At 47.5% G+C, this 16,432-nt stretch overlaps 1 protein-coding gene across 1 annotated transcript; it reads right to left on the bottom strand.

The window, feature by feature from the left end:
- Positions 1 to 3,747: 3,747 nt before the first annotated feature.
- On the bottom strand, positions 3,748 to 10,188 carry LOC104642054 (lipase member K). Its single transcript, XM_010310907.2, has 9 exons — positions 10,084 to 10,188; positions 9,814 to 9,931; positions 8,349 to 8,547; positions 7,984 to 8,093; positions 7,704 to 7,840; positions 7,063 to 7,200; positions 6,873 to 6,944; positions 5,148 to 5,216; positions 3,748 to 3,981 (listed from the first exon to the last, which is right to left on the bottom strand). The coding sequence occupies exons 1-9, from the start codon at positions 10,186 to 10,188 to the stop codon at positions 3,748 to 3,750; spliced, it is 1,182 nt and encodes a 393-aa protein (XP_010309209.1).
- Between the last annotated feature and the right edge of the window lie 6,244 nt (positions 10,189 to 16,432).

The raw sequence follows: 16,432 nt of genomic DNA, 5'->3' as shown, positions 1-16,432 counted from the left end.
AAAGAGCAACAAGGACCCATGCTCGCTGGGCGCCTCCAGGCACTGGAAAGCTGCCCCCAGCATCCATCCGATGTCTCTGCGCCGGGCAGGGAGAAAGGGAGACCTGTGGGGCCGGGAGGATCAGGCCAGGACCAGCCCGACCACCCCACCAGCTGGTGTTGACAAGAGACCGGTGCTGAGACTGTCCCTCTTGTGACACCTGTGGCTCTCTCCCCCTGCCTTCAGAGCCCTTCACAAACCTCCGCTGCTCCCCTGGGGACCTCAGGATTTCAGCTGGTGCAGCAGCAGCTCAGCTCCTCCTCGAGCCAGCCAGCTGAGACTTGCTCTTCCAGGAGCCCGTGAGCCCTGTGGCAAAAGCCTGTTTGACATCCTTTTATTTCGGGGTGTGTTTGTCTGTCAGCCAAGAGACAACCTGCTGACTCAGCAGGTGGTGGAGTCTGGCGTGCAGCCTGGTCGAGCTTCAAATCACTCCTTCCCACCAAGACCATACACAACAAAAGAGGTCTTCTTCGCAGGGTGGTGATGGCCTCATGGTGGTGCTGGTGGGCATGGAGGGCTCGGGTGCCATCCCAGCGGTCCCACCAAGGGGCACCGTGTTTCCCAGCTCCCGGGGTGTCCACCGAGCACACCCACCCCGGGGAAGAATTTGGGAGTTTCTTCATTTATTGATATCCACCTCCCGAGTCCAGCCACGTGCCACGGGTCTCATCTGCAAATGTCTTCCGCTGCTGGGAGCGGATTTATTTTCATTTCAGCAAGTATTTGGGTCACAGCTTTGATTCAGGGTTTTAAAAAAAGAAAGAAAATGTTTAGGCACAGCAAAGGAGACAAAGCAATCCGGGAAAAATCCTTTTTGTACCTATGGCAAAATTCCATGTGAAGCTGCAATTTTTTTTTATTTTTTTTTGCTTTGGGCAAATTGTTTCTGCATAACTGGCAAGAGAATTAAAAAAAAAAAAAAAAAAAAAGATGTGTTTAAACAGGATTAACTTACGCAAGAATTTGTACTACCAAAAGATGCTTAGAGAATTTCTTAAAGATAGAAAAGTAAACAATTGCCTAATCCGATAATCTGATCATCCGCTAAAATTTAAAAGTCATTTTTTTAGAAGAGACAAAAGTATTTACTGGAAACAGACTGTCTTGAACAAACTGAAAAATCTGATTAGGTAAAAGCATTGCCTCAAAAGACAATTTTACAGAAAGCTTCTTGGAATGAGGCAAAGCAGAAGCAACATACTTAGGATGAAAACAGGGTGAAAAAAGAATTTAAACGTGAATTATTTACTGCAACCAACGTGGCCTCGTGATACACCAGGAAACCGTAATGAATGCAAGCCGGCGAAGAGTAGCATCCTACAGCGATCAGCAAGGGCCGCACAAGGACATCTACTTTGCCTTTCATGGCTGCTTCTAGGTGACGCAGATCTTCCAGGCAATTCTAAAGGAAGCATGAGAGACTGAAAATTTGGCAGTAACGACTGCACGACGTCGAGTAATTTCTCCTCGAAATGTTGCTTCGCCTCACAACTAGATTCTTCCTCCCTGAAACAAGCCAATTCTTCTGATGGTCACATCATTAACACATTTATCAAGTTTTTCTGACAAGCCTCAGAATTTTGGCTGGCAGAAACAAGGATGTGGTTATTAAAAAAATAACTGTTCTTCCTTCAGGCTAAAGAAAATGTCATCGACACACCGCGGCACCTCTGAGATCACCCCTTTCTCTGTAAATGCCGTGGCGCAAGAGGTGCGGCACGGTGCAGTGCGTGGGGCTTCCCGCTGGGATTCCCACCCGTTCGGTTGGTCTACGGACGCGCGTTGAACTGAAGACAGAAATGAGGCCACTCAGGGTAAACGGAACAGCCAGATCTGCAAGTCTAACCAAAAATAATACAGCTCGCGCCCATTCCAAAAGGGACTGGCTGGAACAAAATTCAGAAAGAAATTTTCCAGTCCCCCTAAAAGGGAACGACAACCTTCCTCAAGGAGCTTTCCACACCGTGGCAGACCCTCTTCTCTCTCTTCTTCGGGGGAACCGCCTCCAAGGACATGCAATCCATTGTAAGAGGTGTCGTACTGGGGGCGACCAGCGAGGTTGAAGGATGATGTCTTTCTGCCCTGAAGGCTGAAAAACATTTCCTGTACTACAGCACAGGAAAAATAGTTATTTTTAAAGAACAACTGGTCAACGTGACACTGGCAGCTAGAGAGCATCCCGGTGCTGCATGGCATGAGCAGGCTTCTTTCTCACGGCAGAAAGCAGACTGAGCTGTTTAAGACAAGGAATAACTCCCTGACCTGTCTTCTTGTGGTCCACGTGCCTTGCTTAGTCTAAAATATTGCTAAAAATGGGGAAAATAGCCATCACCACGTTTAACGTTGAAATCCAAGCCAACTCTTCTTCTCTTCCTACGTAAAAGTCAATGCACTGAGTTGGGTTTTAGAGAGGATCTGCAAATTTTTGTTTCACGTGAACTCAGGTGTAACAGTTCTGCTGTTAACTGTTACTGTAAACCTGTAAAGACACAAATACGTAGAAGTCTTATTTCTTAAAGTAGCCAGACTTCATCTTATTTCTCTGTAAAGTACTGATATTGATAATAATAAAGCCAAACCCAGACTGAACCCTCTGTGGCTGGCAGCTGCCCACATGCCCGGTCTGCTGCATAAATGATGCACTACCAGGGATAATTTTTGCAGTGCTGCGTGGTCACTTGTATACATCCTGGATTTGAAGAAAGCACTTTAGTCAGAAAATATGCAACACAAATTGAATGACTCAATCTTATTACCAAAACATCTCAGATAAACTCTAAGACGCGGGCACTTTGTACATTCCCTTAAGCCCCTTTTTCATTTGGATTTTGCACATTGTGTATCAGAATCACACGCTGGACTGTCTTTCTCGAAATTACTTTTCAGGATTTATTTCTGTCTCGATTCTTCCTTTTGGGCTTCTCAGTTGTTGAAAAAAAAAATAAAAAACACCCACCCACATTAAAAATGTGATTAATTACAATTTTTATTGAACTTCAAAACCCCTAGTACTGTATTGCCTCTAAGAAGATGTATTTCTGCTGTGGCTTTCCACCACAGACCGGTTCGATCTCTTTCTGATCCACATTGGTAGTTTCAAAGGTCCAGGAGCAACAATGCCAGCTCTGAGACGAAAAACAGTGAATTTTGCGTCTCTGATGAAGCCAAGAATCAGCTGCGTTACAAGGGGGTCCAGACCCCCAGGTCTCAGGGGAACTGAAGCCGCTATAAAGCTAAGTACACGGAAAAGGCTACGCAGGGTCCGTTGCGTCTCAGAGAACAGATCACTGCGGTACCAGTCTTAGTGAAACATCTCAACACCCAGTTTCCTCATCTGTGTTTACCGTACTTTGCAAATAAACACGGCTGATGAAGGGAAAAAACAAAACAACCAACAACAGAAAAAAAAAACCCAAACCCAGAAAAAAATAAACGGGGGAAAAAAAAAGAAAAAAGAAGGGAAAAAAGAGAAAAACAGAAAGAAAGAAAGAAGGGAGGAAAAAAGGAAGAAGAAAGGAAATGAAGTGCCAGTCAGCAATAGCATAAAGGTTCCTCTGCCCACCCTGTCACTGCTCCAGTTAGAAGCAGAACATTTTAACCAGCTACATTCAGGTGGTCCAAACAGCGGCCAATTTCAAAACCCATTAAAGATAGCATTAATCCTACAAGACACATCAGCAAAAAATGTGTTAAACTGAAACAGCAGCTTTACGGATGCCTCTTCATCATGTCGACGATGTCCTGGTACAAAACCTCGGTTGCATCGAGCCCCAGTACGAAATCGAGGTGGTTCCACTGGGGAATCACTTTGTGGTGGACCAGGTTCCTGACCTGGGGGAGCAGGAGGGTGACGTCCCGGGGATCAGCCAGGCAGTCCACTCCACCGCTCCAGATGGCTGTTGGCACTTTCATGTCCTTCACGTTGTAGTGTGGCGGACCCATCTGAAGAGACGGAAAACCAGGGTTTCGCAAAGGACAGACATTGATGCAACGCAATAAAATATGCACTGGCGCAAGAGCGATTGCTTTTCTTTGGGAATTAAGGAGAAAAAAAAACCCAAACCAACCCAAAACTGGAAAGGTTTTCTTCTAGAAAGAAGATACATTTTACTAAAAGATGTGGTGTTTATGCGCTGCAATTTAATGAGTAAATTGAATTAGTAAATTTAATGTAAATTAAATAGTAAATTAGTTCTGCCCTGCTAGGAATTCTGGTCCTGATACTACAGACAATTTGATCAACTTTGATAAGCAGGCAAAATTTTAGCTGCCCTGATCTAATGCTGGTGGATCATCCTGCTTCAAACAGGAGATTGGACTGGAGACGTCTGGAGGTCCCTTCCAACCAGCTCTGCTGCGGTTTGTGGTTACGCCTCATGCAAGCACTAGCCTTTCCTTCAGCTTCGTAACAGCAGGAAAGTGTTCAGAAGCAAGTTCTTGAAAATAAGACACATCTGGAGGGTTGCTTTAGCTCAGGACCAGGAGGACTTGCCATCAGGTGATTTGTCAGCATCGTATCTCCTTACCTGCAGTATAATTATTCCAGTCAAGAATCATGCCACTTTATGAACAATTTGATTTTTCTCGCTTAAGGAAGAAAGAAGCTTTTTTCCTGTCTCTGCTACTCCTCTTGCCACAGAACAAGAATTGCCTGAGCTGCCAAGGGATGCAGAGCGAACTGCTCACCATCCACCTTGCGACTTTTGGTCTGGGTGGCAGAAGGGCTCAGCACCGTGCTTGCTTTCCATCACGGCTAGACAATTTACAGCTGGCATGCAGACTTCAGTTTTACAGATTTCAGGTAGCAACTGGTCACACAGTCACTATCGTTGCTTTTCTGTGGCAGATTATGGACTCTAACAAAAAAGCTGGATAAGTGGAAAGCATCTAATACTTTATTCCATATAGAAGGAACTCTATATGTTAAACAGAGTTTAGAAAATAGAAAATACCGTTGTTTCGAGCAGAGGTCCTGCTGACTTGCTACTTGCACGCCCAATTTGTGAGGAGAGGACAATAAATTCAGAGGAATCACACCAGGAACAAATGGGAACAGAATGTGTGAGGGAAGGGGAAGACCATGACCTTGGCCACTGGAAGCAGCTTACCTGTCTATAGCGAAGACTGTTGTACATGCTCCCCCCATCATAAGCTCTCAGCGCACCGCTTTGAACTCCCTGCAGCAAATTCAGACACGCAATGGTCTAAATGAAATCATAGTTCTGTGGGGGTGCAATCAGGTTAAAAGAGGAAACTCAAAAGTTGGTCTTCATCATTGAACTGGCAAGATTTTTCAAGTGTATCTCACATGTCTGCTGTTGTCCCAGTACAATTAATTATTGTCATTAATTTGGATAAGTGATCAGAGATTATGTTTATATGGTTTGTGGTTAACACCAGGATGGGAGGAAGTTAAAATATTCTAGAAAATGGGATTAGAACTCAAAATATTCCTTGTAGACTGAAGAACTGGCCTGAAACGACACGACGAAAGGTGTGCTGGTTGGAAGGAGCCTCTGAACATCACTTGTCTAACTGGAGCAGGACTAGCAGCAATGCGAGGTCAGGGTGGCCACGGCTTGACCCCACCAGGACCTGAACCTCCCCAGGATGGTGACCCCCTGTCTCCCAGGGGGCACCTGTCCCAGGGCTGCTCCCTGCTCCGGGGGAGGCAGGACTGATTCCCCACCTCCAACCTGACCTCCCTGGGCTGTAATTTGTGCTCATTGCCTCTAGTTTTGCTCTTTGTCACTCACTACTCATCAGATAAACTGAAGTCTTATAAAAATTATACATAGAAAAGAAAAACTGGTGGACATATATAGAATGAGGACTAACATCACTGAGCAACAACACTTCAGGAGATGGAGTGTGTGTTCTTGCTGCAAAACCAACAAAGTTATTTTGGGATCTCTGAGGAGGAGTGCCACCCTAGGAAGATGTGCTGTGCACACAGACGGTGGCACACACTTCAGAGAAGATGCATGAACTGGTGAGGGTCCAGGAGAGATCAAGAAGAGGCAATTTCATAGAATCACAGAAGGGTTTGGGTTGGAAGGGACCTTTAAAGGTCGTCTAGTCCAAGCCCCTGCAACGAGCAGGGACATCTTCAACTAGACCAGGTTGCTCAGAGCCCCGTCCAACCTCACCTTGAATGTTTCCAGGGAGGAGGCATCTACCACCTCTCTGGGTAACCTGTGCCAGTGTCTCACCACTCTCAGCATAAAAAATTTCTTCCTTATATCCAGTCCAAATCCACCCTCTTTTAGTTTAAAATCATTACCCCTTGTCCTATGGATTTGAATTCATGATCAACAAAGAAATGTTGCAAACAACCGAGTACATTTAGCCTGGGGAAGAGAGGATGAGAGCAGCACAGCACCATTTCAGTGTCAGAGGGGCTCTGGTAGTGACTGTTCTCAATGCTCACAATGGGAAGAAGGAGAAATAATCAACTTAATTGGTATTAAGCTTCACTGGATGCCGTCCAGGAGAATCTCTGCCGCAGTCTGACTGCTAACAGCACTCGGGCTGCAGGGCAAGATGGAGCTAGTCCGAAATAAGACCCCTGAAATGTGCCTGCTGTGGATGCAGGGTCCTCAGCCCCAAATGTTTCTCTTTTCAGATCCACTCCTTTGGGGCCACTCTACTCGATGATGTACAGGCAGCTCAAGAAGCTGCTGAGCGTTTTATGAAGGGATGAAAACAAACCCGACAAAGATACCACTGACGTGTTGCAGCAGAGCGATACAAGAGACTGAAGACTGACCAGAAAGGACCATTAAAATACTCTGTATTCTGTTTCACATAGGAAAGTAGCTGGGAAAGTTTACCTGCAACCAGTGGATTACATTTTGTACTGAAGTCCCTGCTGGGGAGTGCGCCGCGTACACATCTACTCGGCTCTGAAAGAAGACGAGTGCATTTCACAAAAGGTTTCATTCACCTCCAGAAAACAGGGCAGCCAAGGCTTTGTCCTTCAGAATGATACTGGGGGCCCTCTGCTGATTTATTCCTACGTACCATATTTACGTTCTTCCAGTTAAATCCAAAGAGCATAGACAAGATGCTCTTGCAGGTCTTTGAGCGGGCACAGAATTTGGAAAGGACCAGCTCACCCAAGGCAGTGTGCGGTAGGAACTCTTTGGTGCCAAACATCTCCTGTAAAATTGCAAAGATACCATTAAAATACAAAGACTGGTCATGCTTTTCCAGAAAGTACCACCACTTCATAGCTTCTATTTTACCCCAATATTGAGGTATGAGGTTGCCCATTTTACCCTTCTGTGCACCCCGTTAAATGTTTCTGTGCCAAGATTTTGATTTGCGTGACTTCTTACATCGTTGTACTCTTGCGTTAAATGGTAGGATTCGATTCACATCGGGTTTTTTGGCCAACATTTTGACACTTGCTGCACGCATGTCTGCCCATACCACTTGCTCTCTTGGCTCTAATTCTGCCAGAACATTTTGGGGAGTAAATTCAGGACAGGACAGAAAGACTCTGGATTAAGATGTGTGATTCCCTGCATTATGAAAATAGATGGAGCATGGAGTTCCTCTCTCTCTAAATTATTTGAAATGTGCTGTGCAGGTAATTTCACAATCTCTATGAAAAACTGCATTCATTTTGGCTATGCAAAACATAGTCTCGATTAACATACCTTAAGCCCATAGTCAGAAAAGAATGCGAGCTTTTTCAATGGACTTCGAACAAATATAACTGTAGCCACAGGTGCTAAAGCAAAGTACATCTTGATTTTCTGAGCCAGCTGAGGCATAGTGGAAAAGGCTATAAAAGCTGAAAAAAAAAAAAAGAAGAAAAACCAGCTTACTCTTTCAAGACATTCTTATGTATATAGTTTAACTTTAGTAAGACCTATTTTACAAATCCCAAAGATAATCGTATGTTGTCATCAAGATCAGTCAAAAAGACTCACTTACCTATAGTGGTGCCTTGCGAATGACCAATGTAATATAACTGCTTCTGTCCCGTTTTCTGTTCAATAAAGTTTATAATTGCTGGGAGGTCATATTTAGCCATTTCATCAAAGCTGCAGAAGGAAGAGCAGTCATCTTACCAAGAGGTGTAGCATCTACATCTGAACAACCATCATGAACAAACCACAAAACCAGCAGGGAGGGTAGGACAACCCCACAAACTTCTTCATCCTACTAAGTGTGTCCTTGGGGTTTTCACCTAAAATAAGTGGACATGCCAGTTCAGCCTGGTTCATTCCTCCTTGAGCATCACCGTTTGGAGACAAATGAAGTCAGTTGTTTCTTAGATCCTCCAACTACCTGTTTACCTGAAGGCCCAGAATTCCTCCCATTTGGGAGATAGGACCAGATGTCGCTTGGACCAAGTGTTCCCTCTGCTGTTGCCTATCCAAACATCATAGCCAGCATCTGCGAGAATGAAGCCCAGGCTGTTGTTGGCCAAATTGGTAACCCATATGCTGCCTTCTCCAAACAATCCGTGCTGCAGAAATGCGATGAGTCTTGGACCTGGAAGACAGGAATCATGATGACTTCTTTTTTTTAAATGCTGTCTGTTATCATTTGATGCAGATTAGGGACTCTTTTCCTCCTTAATTATGGCAGCCAAAGTGCATGGAGGTTTATGTTGGTGTTAGGTAGCTCTGTCCCCCTTGATTTCAGTAAAACAGGTTTGCTATGTAGCAGATATGGCACCAGGTGTGCCATATCCCAGAGCACTTTGCCTTTTATCCCCTACACCCCTTCCCACCTTCTCTGCAGATGACCTATCATTAAGAAAGTGAACACCCAGAGCTGAGGGACAGTATTAAAAAACTCAAAGTCTTCCCACACTCCTTATTTTCTCCAACCCCTGAACAATGCTGGAAGGTCTTATCCACCCCTAGCCATGTCCCACCAAGATGCGCTCATGCGTTCTGTGCTGGAGGGACAAATTTCACCAAGAGGCAGAATACATTTTTCCATCTGGCCTACCGTGACTTTGGCCACGCTCTCGGGGCTGGGAGGGAAAGATTTGAACACTTGGAGATAGGGAAGAGGATTGAACCCATCTCCCCCACCTTGTGGCAGGGCCCACATTACTATCATAAATATTTATAATACGTAATGCGATATTGCTATTTCAGAGACATCTCACAGCATCTGCTTTTGTCTCCAAGGACACTGCCCAGCCGGGTGTCTTCAGAGACACAAGCAGAGCAGTACCCAGGCTCTGCATCTCAGCAGGCTTTTGGCAGAAGGGGTTCTCCGGCAGAGTTAGCAGAACTTGGGCTGCCCAGGGAGCTCTGCAGGCAAACATGGAGATGCCTGGAGAGGTGAGAGGACAAGGTGCACCTTTTGATGGATCTAGAACCTCCCAGTCGTCACTCCTCACAGGACAAGACCGTTCCCTGGAAACTTCTCAAGGAGTAGCAAACCGGTTTACTATCTGCCACATGGCTGCAGGACCACGTACTACAGGCCACGCTCCCAGAGAAAATCCAAGATGTGCATGGGGCACCAAGTGGGTAGGATGGATGGATGGGCTGCTTCTCATTTCTAGGGCTGCAGCCTGCTGGATGCATGGGGCATCGCCCACGCTCAGGTCCACGCAGGGTGGGAAAACATCACTGCAAGGGATCAGCCTTCCCTACAAATTCTTACTGACCAAAACAGAGGCTACCCATACCAAAGCCAGGGGGGGACCTTGAAAAATCTCCTGCACAAGCCCCGTTATCCCAATGAGAAGACATCATAAGGTGTGGGCTTACTGTATGACACAAATACCAATTTTACCTTGGCTTCCAGCATTTCCTCTCCCATGAGGAATTCTGTTAATCTGAAGGATATAGCCATCTTCCGTCACCACATCATACTCCTCACTGGGGTATCCCCAGAAGGAGATCATTTCACTCTGCAAGAAATAAAGAGCAAAGAATAATGTTTTCAAGGTTCCACGATGCTTGCCTTCAAGGTAATCTGTAAACGTAGTATTTAACTATCAGCATTTTAAACTGATTGTTTCCCAGACACTTACTGCTTCTGTTCCAACACTGTCATACTTACAACGTTCATCCGTGCTTCTGGATTCTTAGAACATGGAAAATTAAAAACACATTGCACAGATACCATCCCATGGACCACAGACGTCAGAGCTAGAGCCAGCCACATCCTCGCTTTGCCTAGAACAACATATTCACGATGTCAGTGTCATCGGGAGCGGGGGAACCTCAGACCAGATCCATACTTACCAGGTTTTGATTTCATACCGCTTAGATGCTTGCTTGATGTCCAGAAACACTGCTCAGCAATCGAAGCTCAGGAGAGTAATTCCAGAAAGGGACAAGCAATCCTTGCAATGCTCGACAGACCACTGGAAATTACAAGTGTGTTAAAACACAATGTCACATACATGATCTTTCTTTCTGTTATTTTTGTCTAACATATCTGCTCCTGTCCAGAAGACACAAGAAAACGCCTTTGAACACCAGTCTGTGGTGCAATTAGCTGCTGGAGCTCAAGGGCAACTTGGTGCTTCCTACAGGACTGCAAGGCAAGGCATGTCAAACAGAAAATCACTGAGCGCTTAATCATCACTTCAAAAACAATCCATTACAGCACCACGGGCACCCATTTTAAATGGCAAATCCCAGTGTTCGCCACATGGTTCCCCCAGCAGACTGACTCCCACATCACCTTTGGAAAACAGCCGCCGGTTTCTCATCTCAGCAAGACAGATGAGGCAGAGAAGTACGAAGTCCTCCACAAGGGAGGAAAAAAAAAAACCCCAAACCCATGCCACAGTACCAGGTGGGCAGACTGGGTAAAAAGAAATGCACCAGACAAAAAACAGCTTGAGGAGAAGGAGGCGGGAATTGCAGGGGACAAGGAGATTACCAAGGCTGCGCCCCGGCAGTGGTGAGGGCTGCACCGGCCAGAGGCAGGCAGCAGTCCAGGGAAGAGGCCATTGCCTCTGCGGGGCACTGGGGGGGCAGAGCAGCTGCTGGGGGCTGCCCAGTACGAGACCTACGTAACAAACTGGAGCCCGTGCAGGGCTGCTGCGTTGGCGGGTGGAGGCCAGGAGAGGCTGAGGGAGCTGGGCTCGCTCAACTGGAGATGAGGAGGCAAAGGGGGATCCGGCAGCATCTCCCCCCGCCCAAAGGGGTCCTGGAGGTGCCGGGGCCAGACTCAGCTCAGAGGGGCACAGCCAGAGCCCCAGAGGCACCAGCACGGGCTGCAGATCCCAAGCCAGACGTTCTCTTACCAACACACAAAGGATGAAGGGTGTTACTCGTCACATCGGTTATGACACAGCGCAAGCCACTTCTCCCCTCTCTCCTCCCAGCTGCGTTACAGGAAAGGGTATGATGGAGAGGGAGAGCTTTGTAACATTGCCACGCTGTTTGCATCACCCGTTAACACAGCTGTCCAAGTCTACCCAGGAGGCAGAGTGAGGACAGCAGGTTGATTCTGATCAATCCAGTAAGACCCAACAGTGAATGCACTCCCTAAATAGAAATAAAATCATGAAAGAGAATCTCTGACCACTTGCCCTTCTCCTTGATCACAGTGAAAAGGACAACAACTGATTACATTTCAAGGACAGCAGCAGGATCTACACAAAGTTATGGGCAATAGGTCCATGAACAGACAGTGAAAGGACTGGACAGGGCTGTTCCCTCCAACGACAGCTGTAGATGTTCATGACTACAAGGTGATGGACCACTGAAAATGGCCAGGCTGACATGCTTCCCCTGGGTAGTCTCTGCTTTCACCAGTACCGGGCAGAGAAAACCAGGCTGGACCGACCTCTAGACCCGACCCAGCAGATCAGATTTCGGTCCCCTGCTCTCAGACCAACACGGGTAGCTGGGTCAGAGTTGTTGTCCTTCAGTTGGAGCCATGAAAACCATCCACATCCACACTTAGAAAGAGACCCAGCTCCGCCGACGTCTTTTCCCACACTCACCTTTATAAAAGCCAAGCCCAACAGCCCAGCCGCGGGGCAGCACAGCTCCTGCGGGAGGAGATGGGGAGATGTCAGCCCCTCGGATGGACGGACGGTGTAGGGAAGCGATGCCCGGCGTGCAGAGGAGACAGGGACAGGGCATGCGGCAGCAGCAGAGGACCGACCGTCACCGCTCGCTGGTGCGTGGCACAGAACTCTTCATCCCTCTTAACACAACCCTATTTGAACTGTCTGGAGGGTGGGGTAGCAAGAACAGAGAAGGCTAAATGTAAACACACTGAGATATTAAACATATAAATCATTAGGCAATACCGTAGTTTAGGAAGCACAGTTGCCCAGAATTTGTTTGTGCAGGCCGGTTAAATACTGTTTAGGCAGTGTCAAATAACTATGGACGTTGAAAGGTGATTTCCATCGATAAAGTGATTTAATTGATAACTCTGAAAAAAGTTTCCATCTTCATGTTTTAATGGCTATTTTAATGATTCATTACAGGAGAAATGATTAAGTTATTACAAGGGAAGACTGAAGTGTAAAATGTATTTGCAGTGGCAAGACCTTGTGTTTTAGAAATGACGATGTGCCAGACAGAGCTCCACAGCCCTTTGTTATATGGTATTATGGACAGAGCTGTTAAATGTGACCTGGAGATTAAATCCCAGGCAATGGTCTAAAACCACCTGTACTGGGTCTGCCTGGGACAGAGTTAACTTCCTTCACAGCACTAGGATGGGACACAGCCAACTGGCCCAAGCAATATGTGATACCGCACATTAAAAACTGGGGAGGGGGACGTTGTCCTCCAAGGTAGCAGAGACCGGCTGGGCATCGGTCTGCCCGTGGGAGGTGGTGACTGCCTTTGCATCACTTGTTTTTATTCTCCTTCCTTCACCTACGAAACTGTCTTTCTCTTGACCCAGTTTTCTCGGTTTTGCTCTTCCTATTCCTTCCACCTGTCCCACTCGGGGGTGGGGGGTGGAGCGAGCGAGCGAGCGGCTGTGTGGGTGCTTAGCTGTTGGCTGGGGTCAACCCACCACAACATCCTTGTTCTTTACACCCTTACAGGAAAGTACGAAGAGTGCCTGAGCACTCTATCCTACATGCACGCTGTGGGCTCAGATAGTTATCCTTCTCCATCACCCTTGCCAAAGCTGAGGCTGTCTTCTGGGTTGGTTTGCTTTGGAAGTCACAGCGCAGGCTCAATAGGGAAAGACGTCTTCTGGCTGTCAGCCTGGAGTGGACCCGAGAGGTGTCCAAGACACTGAGATTCGGCAATTGGTCCCACTCTTTAAACATAGCCGTAATAGAACATTGGTTCATCGCTTAGAGATTTGGAGGTTGAGTGTCTTGCTTTTAGAGTACAGAAGCCACGCTTCACTAAGACACCTTTGACTTTCACCTTCTGAGGAAACAGATAATGGAAGTCTATACTCCAGGGAAAGGGCAGGGCAACTCTGGTCACGCTCATCTGGAGGCACTGTTCTCCTGAAAGGTGCAAGACTAAAGTTGCACTCGTAGTGTCCCATAGCACTTGAAGACTGAGACATTATCACAGGTCTTGCAAGATGCTCAGGCCTCCCAAAAGTCATATACAGCTCTTGCTGAAGCATCACCACTGTAGAGGCTGAATGGGATCAAGGAGAGGCCCTTGAACTTCATTACATAGTTGTGACATCAAAGAAATGTTGGTGGGAAAGGATCTCTAGAGGTCTCTATCCACTGTTCCACTAGAAAAAAGACTATTGCCAGTACTGGATCAGATTGGCCCTGGCTTTGAGTAGTCAAGTTTTGGAAATCACCCAGGATGGAGACCCCCCCACCCCTGTGGTGGCCATCCCAGGGCTGCTCCTCACTCCCCAGAAAAAGAAGCATTTCCACATGTCTAGCATCAACGTCCAAAGGTGCAACAACATTTCCCCTCACTGCATCATCTGCCAGTACAGAGAGGCACTTGACTCTATCACCTTTTGCCCTCCGAGGAGTCGCAGGCTGCTCTTGGACCGCTCTCACGGCCAGACCCAATGACCTCAGCTCTGTCCACCTCCTGCTGTAGGGTCGCTGCCAGTTAGCCAACCTCTACAGAGTCTCACCAGCGTCTCAGCATCCCTTGCAGCAGGCAGACCAAAACTGGACCTAGCATCCAGACGTTGCACCACACGGTGGGGGTGATAACTACCTGAGACCAGGCAGCCACCTGTCTGCTCCTGTAGCCCGAACCACGGTTCTCCATCTTCGCAGGGAGAGCACATTGTTGGCTCACGTTCAGTTTGGCATCTGCCACTCCTCCCAGGTCCTTTCCAGTAAGGCAGCTGCGCCACAGCTCCTAATCGGAGCGTTATCGTGCCCTGCCCTCAGCCAGGGCTGCCTGCCACTGGCACATACTTCAGGTAGGTGTTTGGCCCCAAAGCCAAATATGTCATACATCCAAGAGTTCTCGCCCAACTCATGCAGCCCTTTCTTGCGATACCCTTGCTTCCTCTGCTAGCAGTCCACACTGCACGTTCCCCAGCGAGCACAGAGCTTTTCCCATTGCACAGACTGTTCTTCTTTAGGTGCTTTCACTACCCATCGTTCTCAAGTTCAATAATCGTATTTTCTATAAAACTACTGCCAAAGATTCTGTCTTAATTCTTGATATTTCTCTTTTGGCCTCAATTCTTTGACTGTCTTAATTACTACCCTCCTATCTGCTTTTACCAGGCCACAGTTTAGCAAGAAAACGCACATCTAAGAAACTCTACTGGGCTCTCTTGCAAATTAAGCTGCCAGGTAACTGTTTGGTGCAATACACCATTCCCAAGCACATTTAATGTACAGACCACTTGGTCACAGCCCAAATACCTACGAGGTCTGAGAAATCTTCTTTTCATGAATAAACAAGTAAATTGTAGTGACAAACCACTGCCCAGCCCACTGGCAGACGTACAATTGTGCGGTCCAGTGGATCTTTTAGAAGACAGCAGCTACAACTGAATTCCATTCAGGACCTCCCATGCCCCTGTGCAAGGCTGAATGCAAAGCCAGAGATGCCACGAGTCCTAGGACCACAGTGGACTTCAGCTTGGACATGTCTATGTCCTAGGCACCTGATGCCCAAAGAGAGTGGCCAGCTCTGGACCGCTGCCTGAGCTCTCAGTGTGGTGCACAGAGAGGGGGGTGTCGGAGGAGATCCACAGCAGGCAGGGTGCAGAGCAAGGGACCAAGTGGTACTCTCTATAGGACGTGCTGAGGAGAGGGACATAACCTCCTGACGCTTCTTCCCAGGGCAACGGTGGCAAGAAGAGAAAACCTCCCACCAAATCTGAATTCACGGCTTTAAACTCTTACATGTTGGAGGGTCACTTATACAGTCAATCTCAGTTTTTTTTAAAAAAAAAAAAAGGAGGAAGGCCCAGACTGAATACTTCTTGTCTTCTACGACTGCCCCACAACTCACATGGGAAGGGGTGACAGGGGCTCCAACCTCTCTCCAAGAAGTGCTTATTAAACATCTGCCTTGAGGCCAACTCGGAGCTCCCATTGAAGATGAGTATCACCAACACCCTCAGCAGGTAAGCCCTGTCCCTTAGGTGCAACGAGCTCCATGTAAGGGAATTTACATCAGTGTTGCTAAACACCTATGCCAAAGTGTCAGGTTGTGGTGTCCCCCATACCACAGTGATCCCTATCAGCAGTTCTCTGGAACTTCTCCTATCACCTACACAGCTAGATAAGGGTAGTAATCCAAATACTTCCCCCAGTCGCCCACTCGCAAGGCTGGCAGCATGGGAACTTGTTTTCCTGAATTGTGGCTACCGGGGAAACTGCTGGCAGTGGGTTGGAGGTGAGAGGGGCAGCTCTGCAATGACGACAACAGGCAGGGTGAAAATCCTTCGGCTGCTGCTTGTGCGCTCCAAGAAGAAGCATTATCAGGCCAATGAAGATGTCCTTAGAAACTGCTGGTTGTCACCTCCTGGTGGATATCTTCCGAAACCAGTGTCCAGAAAATGTCTTCTCTCCCCAGGCAGAGGCGGTGCACACATGCCACCGCCCCTGAGCATTATCTGCTCCGGTCTCAGCATCTCAGGATCCCCCTTTCCTAACATCAAGCCATAGCTTCTTGCAAAATACAAGCTCCTGCCAGGCATGGTTACACGAAAACTCTGCGTGTTGGAGACAGCTCATCGACACTTTCTGGAAGCTGTCACACCCTCGAGCAATTCCTGCCGGGCAGCACCTCCAGGTGGGCAGGATTACACTGGAAGGGTGGATCAGACCCAGTTCCAGAGCATTCCTGGATGACTGGTGTTAGGACAAATGGCAGGGATAGCTTATCACAGAATCAATGACTGGTTGAAGTTGGAAGGGATCTCTGGATGTCATCTTGTCCAACCCCCCCTGCTCACGCAGGGCCACCTAAAGCTGGTTGCCCAGGACCACGTCCAGATGGCTTCTGATTATCTCCAA

This window comes from Balearica regulorum, chromosome 7 (genome assembly GCF_011004875.1).
Source record: "Balearica regulorum gibbericeps isolate bBalReg1 chromosome 7, bBalReg1.pri, whole genome shotgun sequence".
NCBI lineage: Eukaryota > Metazoa > Chordata > Aves > Gruiformes > Gruidae > Balearica > Balearica regulorum.
The sequence above is the reverse complement of the archived record's forward strand: the minus strand, read 5'-3'. Positions and strand labels throughout refer to the sequence as shown.

Bases quoted from the DNA above. Each gene is read 5' to 3' on its own strand.
- LOC104642054 (XM_010310907.2), bottom strand. From the start codon at position 10,188: ATGTGGCTGGCTCTAGCTCTGACGTCTGTGGTCCATGGGATGGTATCT. The intron at 8,548-9,813 runs GTAAAATTGGTA...CCTGTCTTCCAG, and splicing joins AGGAAATGCTGGAAGCCAAG to GTCCAAGACTCATCGCATTT. The intron at 7,201-7,703 runs GTATGTTAATCG...GCAATTTTACAG, and splicing joins TTTCTGACTATGGGCTTAAG to GAGATGTTTGGCACCAAAGA.